At 38.8% G+C, this 16,861-nt stretch overlaps 2 protein-coding genes across 2 annotated transcripts in view; one reads left to right on the forward strand and one right to left on the reverse strand.

Moving 5' to 3' along the window:
• MCPH1 (microcephalin 1) overlaps window positions 1-16,861 on the reverse strand; it is a 226,286-nt gene that overhangs the window by 69,652 nt on the left and 139,773 nt on the right. The window lies entirely within an intron of this gene.
• Window positions 1-16,861, forward strand: part of ANGPT2 (angiopoietin 2) — a 71,289-nt gene that overhangs the window by 13,671 nt on the left and 40,757 nt on the right. The window contains exons 2-3 of the mRNA XM_024223328.3: window positions 12,115-12,270; window positions 15,242-15,363. Coding sequence (XP_024079096.1) covers window positions 12,115-12,270; window positions 15,242-15,363 — 278 coding nt within the window. The remainder of the gene's footprint in view (window positions 1-12,114; window positions 12,271-15,241; window positions 15,364-16,861) is intronic.

Here is a 16,861-nt window from a genome sequence, read left to right on the forward strand (position 1 = left end):
GGCTTTTGGGGATTCAAATCCCCGTCCGGGGGGAAATCCCCAAAAGCCGGACATGTCCGGGAAAATCCGGACGTATGGTAACCCTAGAGATGGTCATTCTTTATAAATGCTTGTGAAGACAATGGAGGTATTTACATTCATTAGGTTTCATGTCATTAATGGGAGATTTGATTTTCATCTTTATCTGAACAGTTTATTTCCCTGAAGGGACATCAGGGATATCATTTGCTTTTATATGCTTATTTACTATTCTAAACACTATCACTTAAACCCTTAGCATTTTATTATAAAATTGTATTGTGAACATTTTCCAATATGTCCCAATGCACGTCCAGATATTATTAATTTATGTTTTTACTTTCACTTTTTTTTTTTTGGACAACAGAAAAGAGAGATGAGAGAAAAGCTTAGCAGGAGGCTTGGCCTGGCACAAATACACTCAGTAGGGCATGTAAAGAACGAATACTGTAGGCTTCTCAAGCATTTCCACATGCATTCTCAAGAGGATTATTTTTCCCTTGTGAAACAGAAGTCTAAAGGGACTTCCTGCCCGAAGCATCAACAGCAACAAACCAGTTTTAAATTGACAACACTGCAAACAATTTTAAACTGACTTTCTTCCAGCCTGAAATCACGTGCTTGTTTTATAGTCTATTCATTTTTCTTCAAATTACAGGACACTAAATTCCTGTTTCCGTTTTGGCTTTTAGTAAAATGGAACAAGATTTATTTTATTTTTCTGATACTGTTGCAACAAAACCTCATGTTACATACTTTTAATTGGGAATTTTTATACAAAGAGAACTTGGATCACAAACAGGCAAATGAAGCTAACTTTTTTCTTTTTAAGCATGAAGATAATACTTTAACATTTGTTTCCTTAGGTCCAGTAATATAAATGGAACATGAAAGTGCTAGCAATATTTTCAATTTATGCTTCCATTTTAGTTAATAGTAACATTGACAGAAAGTGAAAACAGATATGGAGGTAAAGAAAACTAGAATGTTTGAAAAATAGAAATCTTAACAGTGTTTAGCCTTCATATTACTGAGAAGTTACAGCCATGCAGAGACAAATGTGAGCAAATGAATGCAGAGTATGGTGAGACCAATTAGTATCATTTTTCATTCCTTCTATATTACAGTATACATGATAGCTAAATCTGAGTTCAGGAATCCCACTGTCAAAGACTGGCTTAAGATTTCTCAAATTTGATAATTCAGGAAAAATGTTTCTGTACCTGTAAGAATGATGAAAACTTGGATGCTCATATGTTTAACCAAACTATACTTTTTCCTTTGTATAAAGACTGGAATATATTTCACTGTTATACATGTTCAATGACATACAGGAAATCTCACCTTCAGCAACACTTAGTGTAGCTTTTAATTTCGAATAAAAACATAAAATGTAATATTTAATCTCTTAGCTTTAAATTTAAAAACATAGTCATTTAAATTATGTAGATTTCAGAGACTTGTATTTTAAGTCTATGTACACTATGATCTCCAGGCTGAGCAAGAATGCACCTGTGGGTTAGCACTCCCAGGAGTTCCACCAGGGCCACCTGAACTAATTCCCACTGCCGCATCTATACATTTGGGGGAAGTGCTTTAAAAGACGTTCCAGGTTGTGGGCCAGATGCTACCTCATGTGACTCAGTCAGCCAGTGAGAAACTGAATGGGGCCATACAGCAGACACTCTGAAACAGGCAAGAAAGTGAGACCAAGGCCCAATTGTGCTAGAGGTATACTTATTTTTGTTATTTTATTTTTTTAAGAGAGTACTGTGACTCTTTCAATCTCTTTCATTTTGTCCAATAAAGTCTAAAGAATTAGAAACAACAGGAAGCTTAGACAATGTAGTGAATACAGTATAGAGAAACAAAGCAATTATACATATTTTCCTAACTAAAAATTATGCAGACCTTGTTTTACTTTAATTTTTTCCCCTCAGATTTTTTCTAAATCAATTTAGGAGACTAATTGCACAAAATAATTGCTATGTTCCATAATGTATGCAGTGTTGTTGTAGCCATGTTGGTCTCAGGATATTATTGAGACAAGGTGGTTGAGGTAAAATCTTTTACTGGACCAACTTCTGTTGGTGAAAGAGATACCAACTTACCACCATGGATGTCATACACCAACATCACTCAATGATGGCATCGCTGCCTGCGTCATATGTTTACCAGATAATGGACAACCCTGAGATATCTAGCCCAATCACATGGTCAAACTCATCCATTTCATCCTCACACATAATTTTACATTCAAGAACAAAACACTTTGTCCAAACTATGAGTACAGCCATGGATACAAGGTTGGCTACCCAGTATGGCAACCACTTCATGGGCCACCTTGAAGAAGAATTTCTGGTTGAATGCACCATGAAACCAATAATATACTTGAACTACATCGATGATATTTCATTCTCTGGAGGGATAACCTAAACTCCCTCACAGGATTTCCACCACAACTTCAACAACCCTGCCACCCATCCATCAAACTCTCTGTAGAACACGCCCATACTAACATCCACTTCTTGGGCACCACAATCAGCTTCAACAATGGAACCCTACAGACAACTATATACAAGAAACCCATGGATGTATCTTCACAGATCCAGTGACCATGTCAAACACCAAGAAATCTGTTATCTACAGCCAGAAACTAAGGTACCACAGGAAGTCCAGGATATATACCTTACACACTTAAAACCACTTTCACGAAATAAGGACACTCCAGAGAAACAGACTGCATCATGAAACAGGTCATCCCAAACACCCTGAAAGAGCCTGCTTCAATACAAAAATATAGCCCCCTCTGAGCACACACCACTAGTTGTCACCTACCACCCCGCACTGGGATATGGGGTATCAAACAATTACAACCCATACACATGGGGAACACATCCTGAAAGAAATCTTTCCTGAACCCCATCAAAGCAGTACTGACCCGATCATAAAATATGCAAACCCTGTAGACACCATTTCCACTGCTACTATGATCAACGCTCCCCACAACACACCTTTCACAGTCCATGGGACCTACACATGCCTATCACAACATGTGCTGTACCTCATCCAGTGCACTAAATGCCCCAATAACAACTATGTGAATGAAACCAGACAATCACTAAGCTCTTGAATGAACTCGCACAGAAAAACAAATATACCTGTGGGTGAACACCTTTCACAAAGCAATCATTCTATATCTGACCACTCAATCCTCGTTCTCAAAGGAAACCTGCACAACACCCTCAAAAGACAAGCCTTGAGCTTTAATTCATAACTTTGCTAGATACTAAAAATCATGGACTGAATAGAGAAACTGGATTTATGTCTTATTACAACAATCTATAACCCACTTAATTCACCCCCAGCTTCCCCCCCCTTCCCCATCTATGACTGGAGAGCAATTAATGGGCCACTTTACCATGAATGGTCCCTTGAAATATGTCAACTGTTTATGCTAAACAATCTGTTCCACCTTGTATATAGCTGTGACACTCTGAGTATGTTTCCCAGACCTGAAGAAGAGCTCTTTGTAAGTTCGAATATTAACTCACTCGTGTTCCATAATGCTAAGTAATATTCAGTACATTACAAAAGTTTAAAATACATAATTTGTAGAGCACACTGATGAATATAATCAAAGTCTGAGGACAACTATGGCCAGGTCTACACTACAGATCTATATTGGTATAACTACGTCACTCACGGGTGTGAAAAATCCACATCCCTGAGAGACAGTTATACCGATCTAACCCTCTATGTAGACAGCACTATGTTGATGGGAGTGCTCCTTGGGAATGTGGATTAACTACGCCAAGGGGAGATGCTCTCCTGTTGGCAGAGTAGTGTCTTCACTAACGCACAACAGCTGTGCTACTATAGCACTATATGCGAAGACAACTGTGACGGGTTGAATCACAGAAACCCCCTTGGGAACTGCCAGACTGATGTGCCAAGACTACTTCTGCCCCTGCTTTCCCTGCCAGACACGCCAGTCTGCTCCAACACAGACCCAGAGTCTGAATTACTTGCCCCAAAGCTGAAGACTTAACTGAAAGTAGCTTACAGAAGTGTTCTTGTCTTTAACACTCAGACGTCCAACTCCCAGTGGGGTCCAAACCCCAAATAAATCGGTTTTACCCTGTATAAAGCTTATACAGGGTAAACTCAAATTGTTTGCCCTCTATACACTGATAGAGAGATATGCACAGCTGTTTGCCCCCCCCCCCCCCCCCGGTATTAATACATACTCTGGGTCAATTAAGTAAAAAGTGATTTTATTAAATACAGAAAGTAGGATTCAAATGGTTCCAAGTAGTAACAGACAGAACAAAGTGAATTACCAAGCAAAATAAAATAAAACACGCAAATCTAAGCCTAATACAGTAATACAACTGAGTACAGATAAAATCTCACCCTGAAAGATGTTTTCGTAAGTCTCTTTCACAGACTGGATTCCTTCCTAATCAGGGCAAAATCCTTTCCCCTGGTACAGCCCTTGTTCCAGCTCAGGTGGTAGCTAGGGATTCCTCATGATGGTTGCCTCACTTTGTTCTGTTGCACCCATTTATATAGTTTTTGCATCAGGCGGGAATCCTTTGTCCCTCTCTGGGTTCCCACCCCCTCCCTCGCAATGGAAAGGCATCAGGTTAAAGATGGATTCCAGTTCAGGTGACATGATCACATGTCACTGTAAGACTTCATTACCCACAAGCCAGCACACACGTATACAGGAAGACTTGCAAATACTGTAAAATAGAGCCATCTGCAGTCAACTGTCCTGGTTGATGGGAGTCAGCAAGATTCCAAACCAACATTAATGGCCCACACTTTGCATAATTACAATAGGCCCTCAGAGTTATATTTCATATTTCTCTTGTATCTGATACAAGAGTGGTACATTTATACAAATAGGATGACCGCACTCAGTAGATTATAAGCTTTGTAATGATACCTTACAAGAGACCTTTTGCATGAAGCATATTTATATTCACACTCATTAGCATATTTTCATAAAATCATATAGAATGTGTCACAACCACTATAGCTATTTCTGGGGGAAGGGATTAATAGGCATGCTGAAAAACAGGATTAACATAAAAAGAAGGTCAGAAATGGCCGCCTCAAACTCTTACCTCCTCTGCTGAAAATATGGAGGTTTGCTATGTCTCCTACTTTCATGTCTCACCATATTTCTCAGTGTTTGTCAGAGAAAAGAAAAAGAGGGGAGAGAGCAGGGCTTTAAACAAACAATAGGAAAATGATCAACTGACATTGCAGGCCTCTTGACCACAGGGATAGGACGACTTTGTGAGGACACCTCCTCTTACTGCTATCCTTACAATGGACCGCTAAGTGTTAAGCCAAATCTACACTTAAAATTTTTGCTGGTATAGTAGTTAGAGGAGTGATTTTTTTTTTTACACAATATTTCTATAATGGCAAAAGCCCTATTCTAGATGCAGTTATACCACCCAAAAAGTGCTTTTGATGGTATAGTTTATTTCCTTTGGGGATCCAGTATAAGCTATATTGGGAGAGTTTGCTGGTATAGCTGTACTGGCAAAACCTACTGTGCTACGGACTAGTCCTAAGTCTATTCTGTTAGGTTTCCTATTGTCACCTTATGGGCATGAAACGGTTTTTAGTTTCTCGGAAAACCTCTGCTATGCTCAAAAAATTCTCCTCTCTACATCCCTGCAACAAACTGAGGTAAGCGGCTTAGGCGCCTTTTCTTGTTTTTTTTCCCCTCAGACCTCTCTTCTCTGAGTTTACTCCTCAGATATTTCTTCATATGTGAGTCAGCAGTTCAGGCTTTCCTCTTCTGCCATCCAATCAAAGTACCAAACTTAATGAATTCTTCGGCTCTATTTTTCTCTTAGGAGGCTGGGTGCAGTACATTTCTCCTCTCTTTAGCTCTTTATTGTCAACTTTTCCTTCTGTCTGTTGGGTATGCACTTCCCCAGACGGCTGAAATCTCTCAATGACCTACTTGCTACAGCTTTCTCTTCTTAACTGCATCCCCTTTATTGCAGAATCTGGGAGATCTCTTTGAGAGCCTGAATGGTCCTTTTAGTGCAGACGACCCAACCTCAGATAGTCTCATATTCTATTGATGGCTAAGGCTATGTCTACACTACGGACCTTACAGCGGTACAGCTATACTGCTACAGCTGTGCCACTGTAAGTTCTCACCAGTAGCCGCTCTTTGCTGGCAGGAGAGAGCTCTCCTGCCAGCATAATTAAACCACCCCAATGAGCGGCATTAGCTATGTCGGCAGGAGAGCCTCTCCATGCCAGCATTTTTGTCGGTGAAACTTATGTCGGTCAGGAGTATGTTTTTTCACACCCCTGACTGGCAAACATTTTACTGACAAAAGTAGTAGTATAGACAAAGCCTAAAGGTATGTCTACACTACCCGCTGGATCGGCAGGCAGTGATCGACCAGCGGGGGTCGATTTATCACGTCTAGTCTAGATGCGATAAATCGATCCCTGAGCGCTCTCCCATCGAATCCTGTACTCCAAGGCCGTGAGAGGTGCAGGCGGAGTCGACAGGGGAGCAGCAGCAGTCAACTCACAGCGGTGAAGACGCCACGGTAAGTCGATCTAAGTATGTCCACTTCAGCTACGTTATTCACGTAGCTGAAGTTGCGTAATTTAGATTGATCCTCCACCCAGTGTAGACCAGGCCTAAGGCTACACTGAGGATTTTACAGAAATTGTGTACCATTTCACCAATAGAAATGCAGCTCCAACAAGGTTAACAGTGGTAGAGGCACGAGTGTAGTTCAGCTGCAGGCATTTTTACCATCGTTGCTAGTACCAGAGGAGCTGTGCCAGTGCTAAAGTATCTGTGGGAGATTTCCCTAAAATCCTCAGTGTAGTCAGGGATTATAATCACACTGCATGCACAGTAGTTTCAGAATGCTATAAGGAAATAAGCAAGCAGTTAATAGTAATTGCTGTGGGTTCTCTTCTCTCCTCCCATCTCATCCTGCTGAGAGGTAATTTGTATTAGATTTGTGTTTTCTGGACTGAAAACTAAATAAAAGATCATGCTCATTTCAATAGCAGATATCAGTTACTTCAACCAATTTGTTAACATCATGCTTTAATCATAGTTACCATAATAACTTATTTCCACCTACTATTATTTTCACTCCCTCCTTAGAGGTACTAACATCTTAAAACTAGATGTTAAAATACAAATGTTGTTAACTGTGTTATAAATTAGATTAATACCCGTAATTAATAATGTTATATTAATAAAAATGAGAAGCTTAATTTACATTCACTAATTGTATTCTGATGATACTTTACATCCATCTTTCTTAGGTTCCACAATAAATGAGCTAATCTGTTTCCCTTTTGTTTTAGTTTTTAGTCAATTTCATCATCAAGTCCTCCTATTATGGCAAGGCTTCATTAGTTGGATTACAAGGGTGGGTTAGTGACTCATGGTTCATGGCACATGTCTCTCATTTCTAGGGCACAGACGTGGCTGTTAGCAGGATGAGCCTACTTTGATTAAAAAGTTTGATTGTTCGCTCCAGCCAGGGATCTTTGAGACCGAGATCTGCATCATGTACTATATGCTTATTTGTGCCATTCATGGGGGTTGGCACTTGGCAAAGTAGGGATTTTAATGTGTGTATTATTAAAACAATAATTGCTGCCAAGGACATGAATGTTTAGTAGTTTAGATAAACCATTTAGCATTCAAGAAAACAAAACCAAAATCTCATTTATAATTTTAAATGGATTAAGTACAAATTAAAATGTCTCCAGAAAGCGCAAATCATTTGTTAGTCTATTAGCAAAGTTGTTCTGTAAGATGAACACAAACTAAACAATATGGATCACAAAGATTCTTCATTTAGCTAAGAATTGGAATTGGCAAGTCAATTCTTTCTGCAAGTGATTAATAATATACTGAAACCAGCAGCTGAAAGATAATTTTCTATTAACAGATACTACATGTTTTTCTTTCCCTCACCAATTTCAAGCTTGCTGTTTGTTTAAAAAAAATCTTGGCTACAATAATGATGTTTTAGAATGTGTTCCAATATGACTGATCTGCCCTCATTCTTTTGGCAACTTAAGTTAAATATTTCTGTCAAATTTTATAATTTAATATGATCTGAAGTAATAAGGGATGACAGTCCAGATTTTACATCTAAATAAAGTGCTTTATGTGTGTGTCTACAAATGTTTTATTCTGGTTGTACTAAAAGCCTTAACTATGAAATAAATTAATTTTTAAAGTATTTTTTGAACTCTTTCTAAAAGCTTTGGGATCGAAACCTGTGTTAAAAGGGTTACTTTTCTGTGAATTCACTCAGGGTTACTTTCTTTAATTAGGTGTCATTAACATGTATTTAACATATGTTCTTTACACAAAAATTTCATCCAGTACCAACTTCCATGATAAAAAAAAACCTTGGAAAATATCACTACATAGTGCAGTTAGAATACTGTCATATTGTGCCTTCTTTCAAATTCTATCAGAAATCTACCACCTTTCCCCAATCCTTCAAAACAAAACCTTAGAAGTCTATTTATTATGTGGTTCTGTGAGTTGTGCTTCTTTTTAAGGTTGAATTGAATTTTGCATTTAAAAAACAGGAATGTAACCACTTTATTATGTATGACAAATACTGTGTAATCTCTCAAAAATTACAGCACTTTCGAGTACACAGATTTTCTGGGAATTTACAGGTAAATCAGTTTCTGGATAAAAATAAATATAAAAAACAGGTCATTTAAAAAATTTCACAGCTGGAGTTTGACCATTTCCCCCCTAAAAATCTTAATGTAATAACAGAGACACGGAATTCTCATAAAGTTAACACTCACTGAAGTCTCATGTATTGACTATGGTTAGAGACTTTTTCTCTTACAAGCAGCAGTAAAAAGAGAAAAGGGGGTTTGTGCGCTATATTTAACCCCATAAAGATGTTGGGTTTTGAGAGAGATGCTCAATTCTAATTCCAAAGCACAGGGAAAACACGTGGCCCTTCAGCAAACAGGGGTTTCTTTCTTTTTTTCTTACTTCTTCTGAAAGGCCTCTATGCTTTATAAGCCTGTGAAGCTTCAGAAATTCTGAAATGCAATTCAGAGATGCCAGCTTCCTTTTCTTTCTTTAACAGGATTCATCATAGAGACGAAAACCTCTCAGATCCTCAGGGAGAAAGTTTTTATTTATTTATTTTACTCATATAAGCTCTAAAACCCTGAGATTTTGAAAGAATACCTTTTTTTTTTTAAACTCACATAGTACTGAAATCCATAAAATGATTTTAAAGAGTCCATTTTAACCCTTCATCTCAGACTCTGTGGATTTGGTTTTGTGAATGGTTTTGAATTAAACAAGATATAGGCAAAGCCTGGCAGCTTCAGACTATTAAGAATGAACCTTTCAAAATGTGTTGGATTCTAAAAGGAATCTCATTGATTCCTTAGGGTGACAAATATAGTTGTACTTTTAACCCAGCAACTCTAAACTTACAATGTTAAGATGAACAAGGGGCTGGACCAAAGGAAAATGTCTTAATATTTCATATTCCTGGAACTTGGTATCCCAGGTTCTCTTTTAAATGCAGATTTTCACCCTTGAAGTTCACTTGAATACCATAGGGTTTGAACTCCCCCCTTCTCCTCCTCCCCCCGCCCCGGTGATGCATGTTGCCTTAAATAATAGTTCATTAATAGCTTACATTATCAAAGTTCCAAATGTTTTCTTTACATCCAAATCATTGAACAGACTTTCAGCCCTAGAAATGGATACTTAAAAATTCAACAAATACTTGCTCAGAGAAAAAGAATAGTTTGTTTCACTTGTGTTCATGCCCCTTTCTGTGAATATTCTAGTGAACTAAGCAGGGTGGATTTGATTTAAATCAAATTGATTTAAATCATGATTTAAATCACTAGTCAGGAAGACTCGATTTAATCATGGATTTCTACATAAAAGTGCATTCTGGAATATGCTGCTCAAGCAGTTTCACTTTTGTTTCTACAGCCTGTCCCTCCCTTCTCACATTTATTTCCAGACTTCTTCTCCTTGTCCAGATCTATTCCGCCCACACCAATCTTCTATTCATTGAACTTTTTGAAACTTTGCCCCTTTAGAGAGAGGTAAGGGATTGACTCTGTGTACACAAATGTGCAGAGGGACAATAGGGTTGAGGTCTGTTATTTCTCACCTCTATATATTTATTTATTTAAAAACACTTTTTACTGTTAACAAGCATTTTATCTCTGGAGAGACAAATCCACAGTTTGAGAACTGCAATACTAAGCATCTCTGATGGTATCTTCTAGACTGAGCACTGAGTCCCATTGGGTAGATAGAAAGATTAACCTATGTAATCTATACAGAAGCCCCTGGAACCCCATAAAATTGGGTCCCTAATCCATGAACTATTGGAACTCATTTACAAAACTTTTCTTGAACATTACATGAATATATTGTCTCATACTATAGAATTTGAATTTATAATCCCCATTCCATGATGAAATATCTTTGAGTTATAATGTATCTTAATTAAAACGATCTTTAGATAGGTTTTTCCCTCAAAAAGCATTATCAAAAAATCCGATTTAAATAAAAAAACATCTGATTTTTTTGATTTTCTTGAAAAAAATCATTGATTTTTATCCACCCTGGAACTAAGGCCCTGTTTTAGCATGTGCCTAACTTTGAACACGTGAATAATTCCATTGACATCAATGAGACTACCCACACGTTTAAGCATCTTGCCAAATCAGGTTCCAATTTACCAACAGAAATTTTTGCCAAAAGAACAACTTCTAATGATTATAGAAAACAGTCAAAGAAAGTGGATTTTGAATGCGCCTTCATTGATGTTTTTACTAGAAAGCTGATCTAAATGACTCATCCCCATTCAGGAAATAAATATGCCATGTGACCTATATCTCCAGTCAAAAGAGCAAACCAATTATGAGCAAACTACAAACCAGGAATTATTTGCAAAAATTATGCAGAGAATAATTCTGAATACATTTGAGAAAAATCAAACTGCTGTCAGACAATTCAGAGAGACTGAAAGACGCTATCAAATTATTTGAAACCTTACCTGTCCTCTAACTAGTTCTTTGCGAGCATCTGCATGCTCTATTTGGTATAAGGACTACAAAAAATAAATAAATGTCTATTTGGTCACTGGAGTGATTTTAGAATTAAATAATTTCAGCAGCTTTTATTTTTGCATCCCTAGACATGTGGTGTTTATAGTAACCAAAATGGCTCACCCTAGGTTTCATCTGTTTGAAAGGCTCTTGAATAATACACACACACACACACACACACACACAAATAAATAAATAATCAGACTTCATCTCTGATCTTTAACATTTAATCATGCAGCTAAAAAATGCTCTTCAAAATATTTCTGAAATCTTGAAACAGGAAGGTGACTAAACTCTTAGGCCTTTGTCTTCTAAAATTTTCCAAGATTACTAACACTGGTGCAGCTCCTCTGGTGGTAACAATGGTGGGAGTGCTAGTATAGACAAGGTTCAAAGTGGCTGCCAGCATTTTAACCTCTGTTATTTCTAAACCTACTCAGAATAGGTCTACACAATAGTGGTTAACTCTGGTGGCCACAAGATTCTTAACTCAGCATGCACTCCTGCCATTGCTCCCTGTGGTGGAGCTAAATCCATGTTAGCAACTAAAGCCTGGGCTACACTAGCGGAGGGGGAGGGGGGGGTTCGAACTAAGATACGCAACTTCACCTCGACTTACCTGGCCATCCTCACGATGGCGAGTCAACTTCCGCGGCTCCCCCGTCAACTCCGCTTACTCCTCCCGAGGTGGAGTACGGGCGTCGATTCAGGGATCGATTTATCGCGTCTAGATGAGACGCGATAAATCAATCCCTGATACATCCAACACTACCCGCCGATCTGGCGGGTAGTATAGACATACCCTAAGGGAAATTTTTCACAAAAAAGACTGATAGACAAGGCCTAAGAGGAGATTGATTTAGCAACCTAGTCTGCATGTTGACTGTACTCTTAAACAAAAATATAAAGAAAGCAATTATCTTCTTTCTTTTCCCCATATAGCTTGAGAATTACATCCAAGACAATATGAAGAAAGAAATGGTAGAGATCCAGCAAAATGCAGTGCAGAATCAGACTGCAGTAATGATTGAAATAGGCACAAACCTACTGAATCAAACAGCTGAACAGACCCGCAAGTTGACAGATGTTGAAGCTCAAGTAAGTAATAAATTTCAGATTCTCATTTACTTTAGTGGGCTTTGGAGCAACCCATACAAGGGATTGTCATAATAGGGAAATTTTAAAATGTTAGCTACATATTTCTTTAATAAATAATACACTTAAAACCTCCAAGATATGCCCCAGCCTAAACTGAGTAATCATATGATCTGCTGTAACCCATACTACTTCCCCTTCCTGATTATTCACCTCCCATTTGTCAGGTCACAGCTAAACTGGGTTTTATCTCTTTGGGACAGGGACCATGCTTCTGATCTGTTAAATGACTTTGTATGCTTCAGAGTACTGTAAAAATAAAAATGATTCTTATTTCTGTACTTTATTTTATCTTTTCCTAATCAATAAGTGTTCTCCATGATAGCTTATTCTCCTTGTGAATACTGCTGTGAGATCATAATGAATCTAGGATAATCACAGTCATCTCCACTATAAGACACTAATGTCATAAGTACATATTTATGATTTCACTGTTGGATGAATCATAAGAAGATTAAATGAGTGGAAGAAAGGCTGAGGAATTAGAGGAAGCTACTGGAAAAAGTAAATGGCAATTTTTTTTCTAGTTGACTTCAGTGTAAAAGTCCCACTTCAAGTGTAGGTCTTTAAAAGAAACTGAGAAGTTCCCATACTGTAAGTGGAAAAACTTTTCAGAATTCCAGCACTGGTTTAAAGCTCAAGACAATTGTATCCACAAGTATGGTCACTACTGAATAACCACATACCTTCTTTTATCTTATTGCTATAGTTAAAAAAAAACAATTTAACAATTATTACCACACAATAAGTGAAGCACATTTTTCAAAGTGAATGAATTTAAAGGTGTATCATTAATTATTGCTCTAATTGAAAAGCATTTGTTCTGCTAGCAGACAAATCATCAAAAACTGATTTTTTTCTAAACGTCTCAGCAAACAGTTCTAAATTGTAGAGTAAGATATATAAGGATAAATCCTGGATTGAAGTAAAATGGCATTGTGTATTTTGTAACTTCTGTTAACATGGTAGGCAAATTCAGATATGTATTTCTATAGCAGATATTTAAAATATTTAGCATTTATATTATACTTCATATGTTCAAAGTACTGTACAAATATTAACTAATAAATATTTACAGCACATACTGCTATTTATAGATATTATCTGGTTATTTGGAAGAGGTAATTTGTCAGCTACAATATATATTTGTTTGAGTCTGTATGGTAAACTGATGGCTCCGGTCAGAAGCAAGTTAAATACATCTTAATGGCTTTATCACTAAGGCCCACCATTTTTCAAGGATCCCCATGTTTTTTCACTTGCTGAGAAAATATTTGTGTCCACTCACAATACAGTCTTTACAGAAATTACCCAACTAGGAAAAAGACTGTCACTGCAACTTTCTTTCTCTGAAATTACTCTTGAGTAGGTTAAATGCGTAATTAATAACAGAAGGAGATTAACCAAACAATTGCTCTCTCAAGGACACTCATTTTTTGGCAATAATTCTCAATTACACTTAAGTGTGAAATCATGTCCTGAATGACTATTTAACATGAAGGATGTGAGTAATCAATTCTTCCTGTCAACTAAAGCCAAATTCTGATGAACTAAAAAAAGCTATTCTAAAACAGAAAACTGACATTGTCTATAGAACACACATAAGAATGTAACGCAACAAAGCAAAACTGATCTTCCACGCCACATCACAATACTATTGTTTTTTTCAGTGGTAGATGTAATTCTGAATAAAAAGGAACTTGGATAAGAAAATGGTTTACTAAAACTGAAACCATGGAATGAGTCTATTAAAAATTTGGTCACATGGTAAACAGTTCAATCCAAATGATGTTTTTCACTTCTAGACACCTGTGACATTCTGGTCCCACTGAAGTCAAAGGCAATATTCCCAAGGACTTCAGCATGGCCAGGATATGGCCACCCATATTAAAAGAAAATGCTTTATATATTCACACCAGAATGGGAAAAATCTTACATAGGAAATTATTCTTTAAAGAACAAATACAATAAATACTCCTGAGGGAATTCTGCCCCCCCCAAATTTAAAATTCTGCACCTAAAAATTCTTCAGGGGATCTAGGTGAAGGTAGTTGGGGCTCCGCGGGGGGGTCTGGGTGTGGGGTCCAAGTGCTGGAGGAGTGGGGCTTGATGGGGTGGAGGTCCAGGTGCAGCTGGTTGGGGATCAGTGGGGTGGGGGGCTCGGAGGGGTCCAGGTGTAGCAGGGTAGGGTTTGTCAGGGTGAGGGTTTGATGGGCCTGTTTAGCGGGGGAGCACGGCCGGTACTAGGACCAAGGAGGCGGCGTTCAGCTGCAGAGCCAGCGGCAGAATGGGGGGTGGGGGGGAGTAGGCGCATGTAGCCCCTGTGCCCCCCCATGCCTCGCCTCTGTTTGGAGGGGGGCAACCCCCCCCCCCAAGTGCGCCCATGGTCGCCTCCCGCCCTCCCCCCCACGCAAGCTGCTTTCTTCAGGGAAACACAGGAAATCTGTGGGGGAGAGGTGCGTTTTCTGCAGGCATGCAGTCACTCAGAATCCTCCCAAGGGTAAATACATTTCAAATACTGATTCACATCTACCTCATTAGAAAGCTAATGGACAAAGTAATTTTGAAACACTGAATCACAAATGTGGTTTATTAAACCACCACTGAAACATTCCTCAGGATAAAGATAAGTGGAAATATAAATTATGATGCATTTGTTTAATGGTCGAACAAAAAACTACAGTAATTCTGAGCATTTTCCATTATAATCCTAATTAATGTATTTATGCCCAAATCAGTATATATATGCATGCACGGGTACATCTTTCAGATTATATGACAAAAATACATATTTTTATTTTAGTTTCTACATGTGATAACTACTGACCCTAGAATAGGATTAAATTATAACTAGACAAAAAAAAAAAACTTAGCTTGGGTTTTCAAAGTTGTTTTATTTATTTATTTAATTTAGGTATTAAATCAGACAACAAGACTTGAACTTCAGCTTCTGGAACATTCTCTTTCAACCAACAAATTAGAAAGGCAGATTTCAGATCAAACCAATGAAATAACTAAGTTGCAAGAAAAAAACAGGTAAGATAGCTTTTCCTCTCCAGCGCACTAAATTGTCCTTTTAATATTATTTTTCTGCATGAAAACATTTCTCTTCCAAAATGATACCTCAGTGGTCGTGCCCAACTTAGAGAACCTTTACTCAATTAAGAAATAATAAGAGGAAATCCTTTGTTTTGGTAAGCATAAAATAATAAAGCTGGAATGAGATGAGCAGAGAAAAAAAACCCACTGGAACCTCTGTATTCTCTAATTTATACAAATTGTTATTGGTGGTATTATTGCCTAAATTAAGTCTCAAGCTAACTATTCTACCACTTTTCTACTGAAATAGTAATTTTTAGAAAACATCTACTAAAACATTCTCAAAAGAAAAATGATGTAAAAACTGAAATTTCCAGAACCCTCTAATTTTATAAATGATTCGCTTTGTTCGTGAATTCTTGCTCCTCAAAGCGTAAATGTATTATTGTAAATACAAACCCTCACTTTTGCATTGCCTTGTCTACAACTATTAGTATTAGCTACACATTCTATTATGCAATGTTAAAAATTAATGTTGGATAACTGATTTGTTTCAGCAGTGATTTCCGCTCTGTGCACTACAAAAGTGTTCTTAAATATAACATTTTTAGTTTGATGGTTATGTTTTCCCGTGATCAATAAAGAAAATACCATTGTGTGCAATGAAGCCATAAATGTGCAGAAGCTCAGACATCTTCTTTAGGACTAAAATAAAAGCACTACCAGAACTAACATAAAAACAGACCAGGACACACCAACTGAAAGTGGCACTTGACCCTGCCAGAACAACAGATGCAAAATCTGCAGCTATACCTCTACTGCAGGGGTCGGCAACCTACGGCACGCGAGCCGATTCTGAGTGGCACGCTGCTGCCCACTGAGAGGATGAGGAAGAGGAGGGGCCGGAATGCACCACGCTGTGGGAAGAAACGGGGGAGGGGGAAGCTTGGCTGCCGCAGGATCAAGCTTCTGCCTCCTGCCCCCGCAGGGGAGAGCGGTGGGGAGGGGCTCCCGGCCCCCCGCCCCACTCAGCCCCCCCGCCCACCGCTCTCCCCTGCGGGGGCAGAAGCTTGGTCCTGCGGCAGCCAAGCTTCCCTCCTCCCCCGCTTCTTCGCACAACGTGGTGCATTCCGGCCCCTCCTCCTCCCCCTCCCAGAGGAGCAGAGCCGAGCGCAGCATGCTGGCTGCTCCGTAGAGCAGGCAGAGAGAGGTAGGGACGGGCCTGGGGGAAGGGGGTGGAACAGGGCATATCCCTCCCAGCCCCCTGCCCTGAGCCGCTCAGGGCAGGGGGCTGGGAGCACCCCCACGAGCCGAGCACCCCAGCCTTCTGCCCTGCACCTCCACACCCCAACTGCTACAATGATCAATACCCCCACAACACAGCCTTTCACAATCCAGGGGTCGTACGCATGCCTATTATATGTGGTATACCTAGGGTGACCAGATCAGCGCTATAAAATATCGGGACGCGGGGGAGGAGGGGGGAACAAAAAAA

The sequence above is a fragment of the Terrapene carolina genome, unplaced genomic scaffold (assembly GCF_002925995.2).
Source record: "Terrapene carolina triunguis isolate 2854851 unplaced genomic scaffold, T_m_triunguis-2.0 Scaffold42, whole genome shotgun sequence".
NCBI lineage: Eukaryota > Metazoa > Chordata > Testudines > Emydidae > Terrapene > Terrapene triunguis.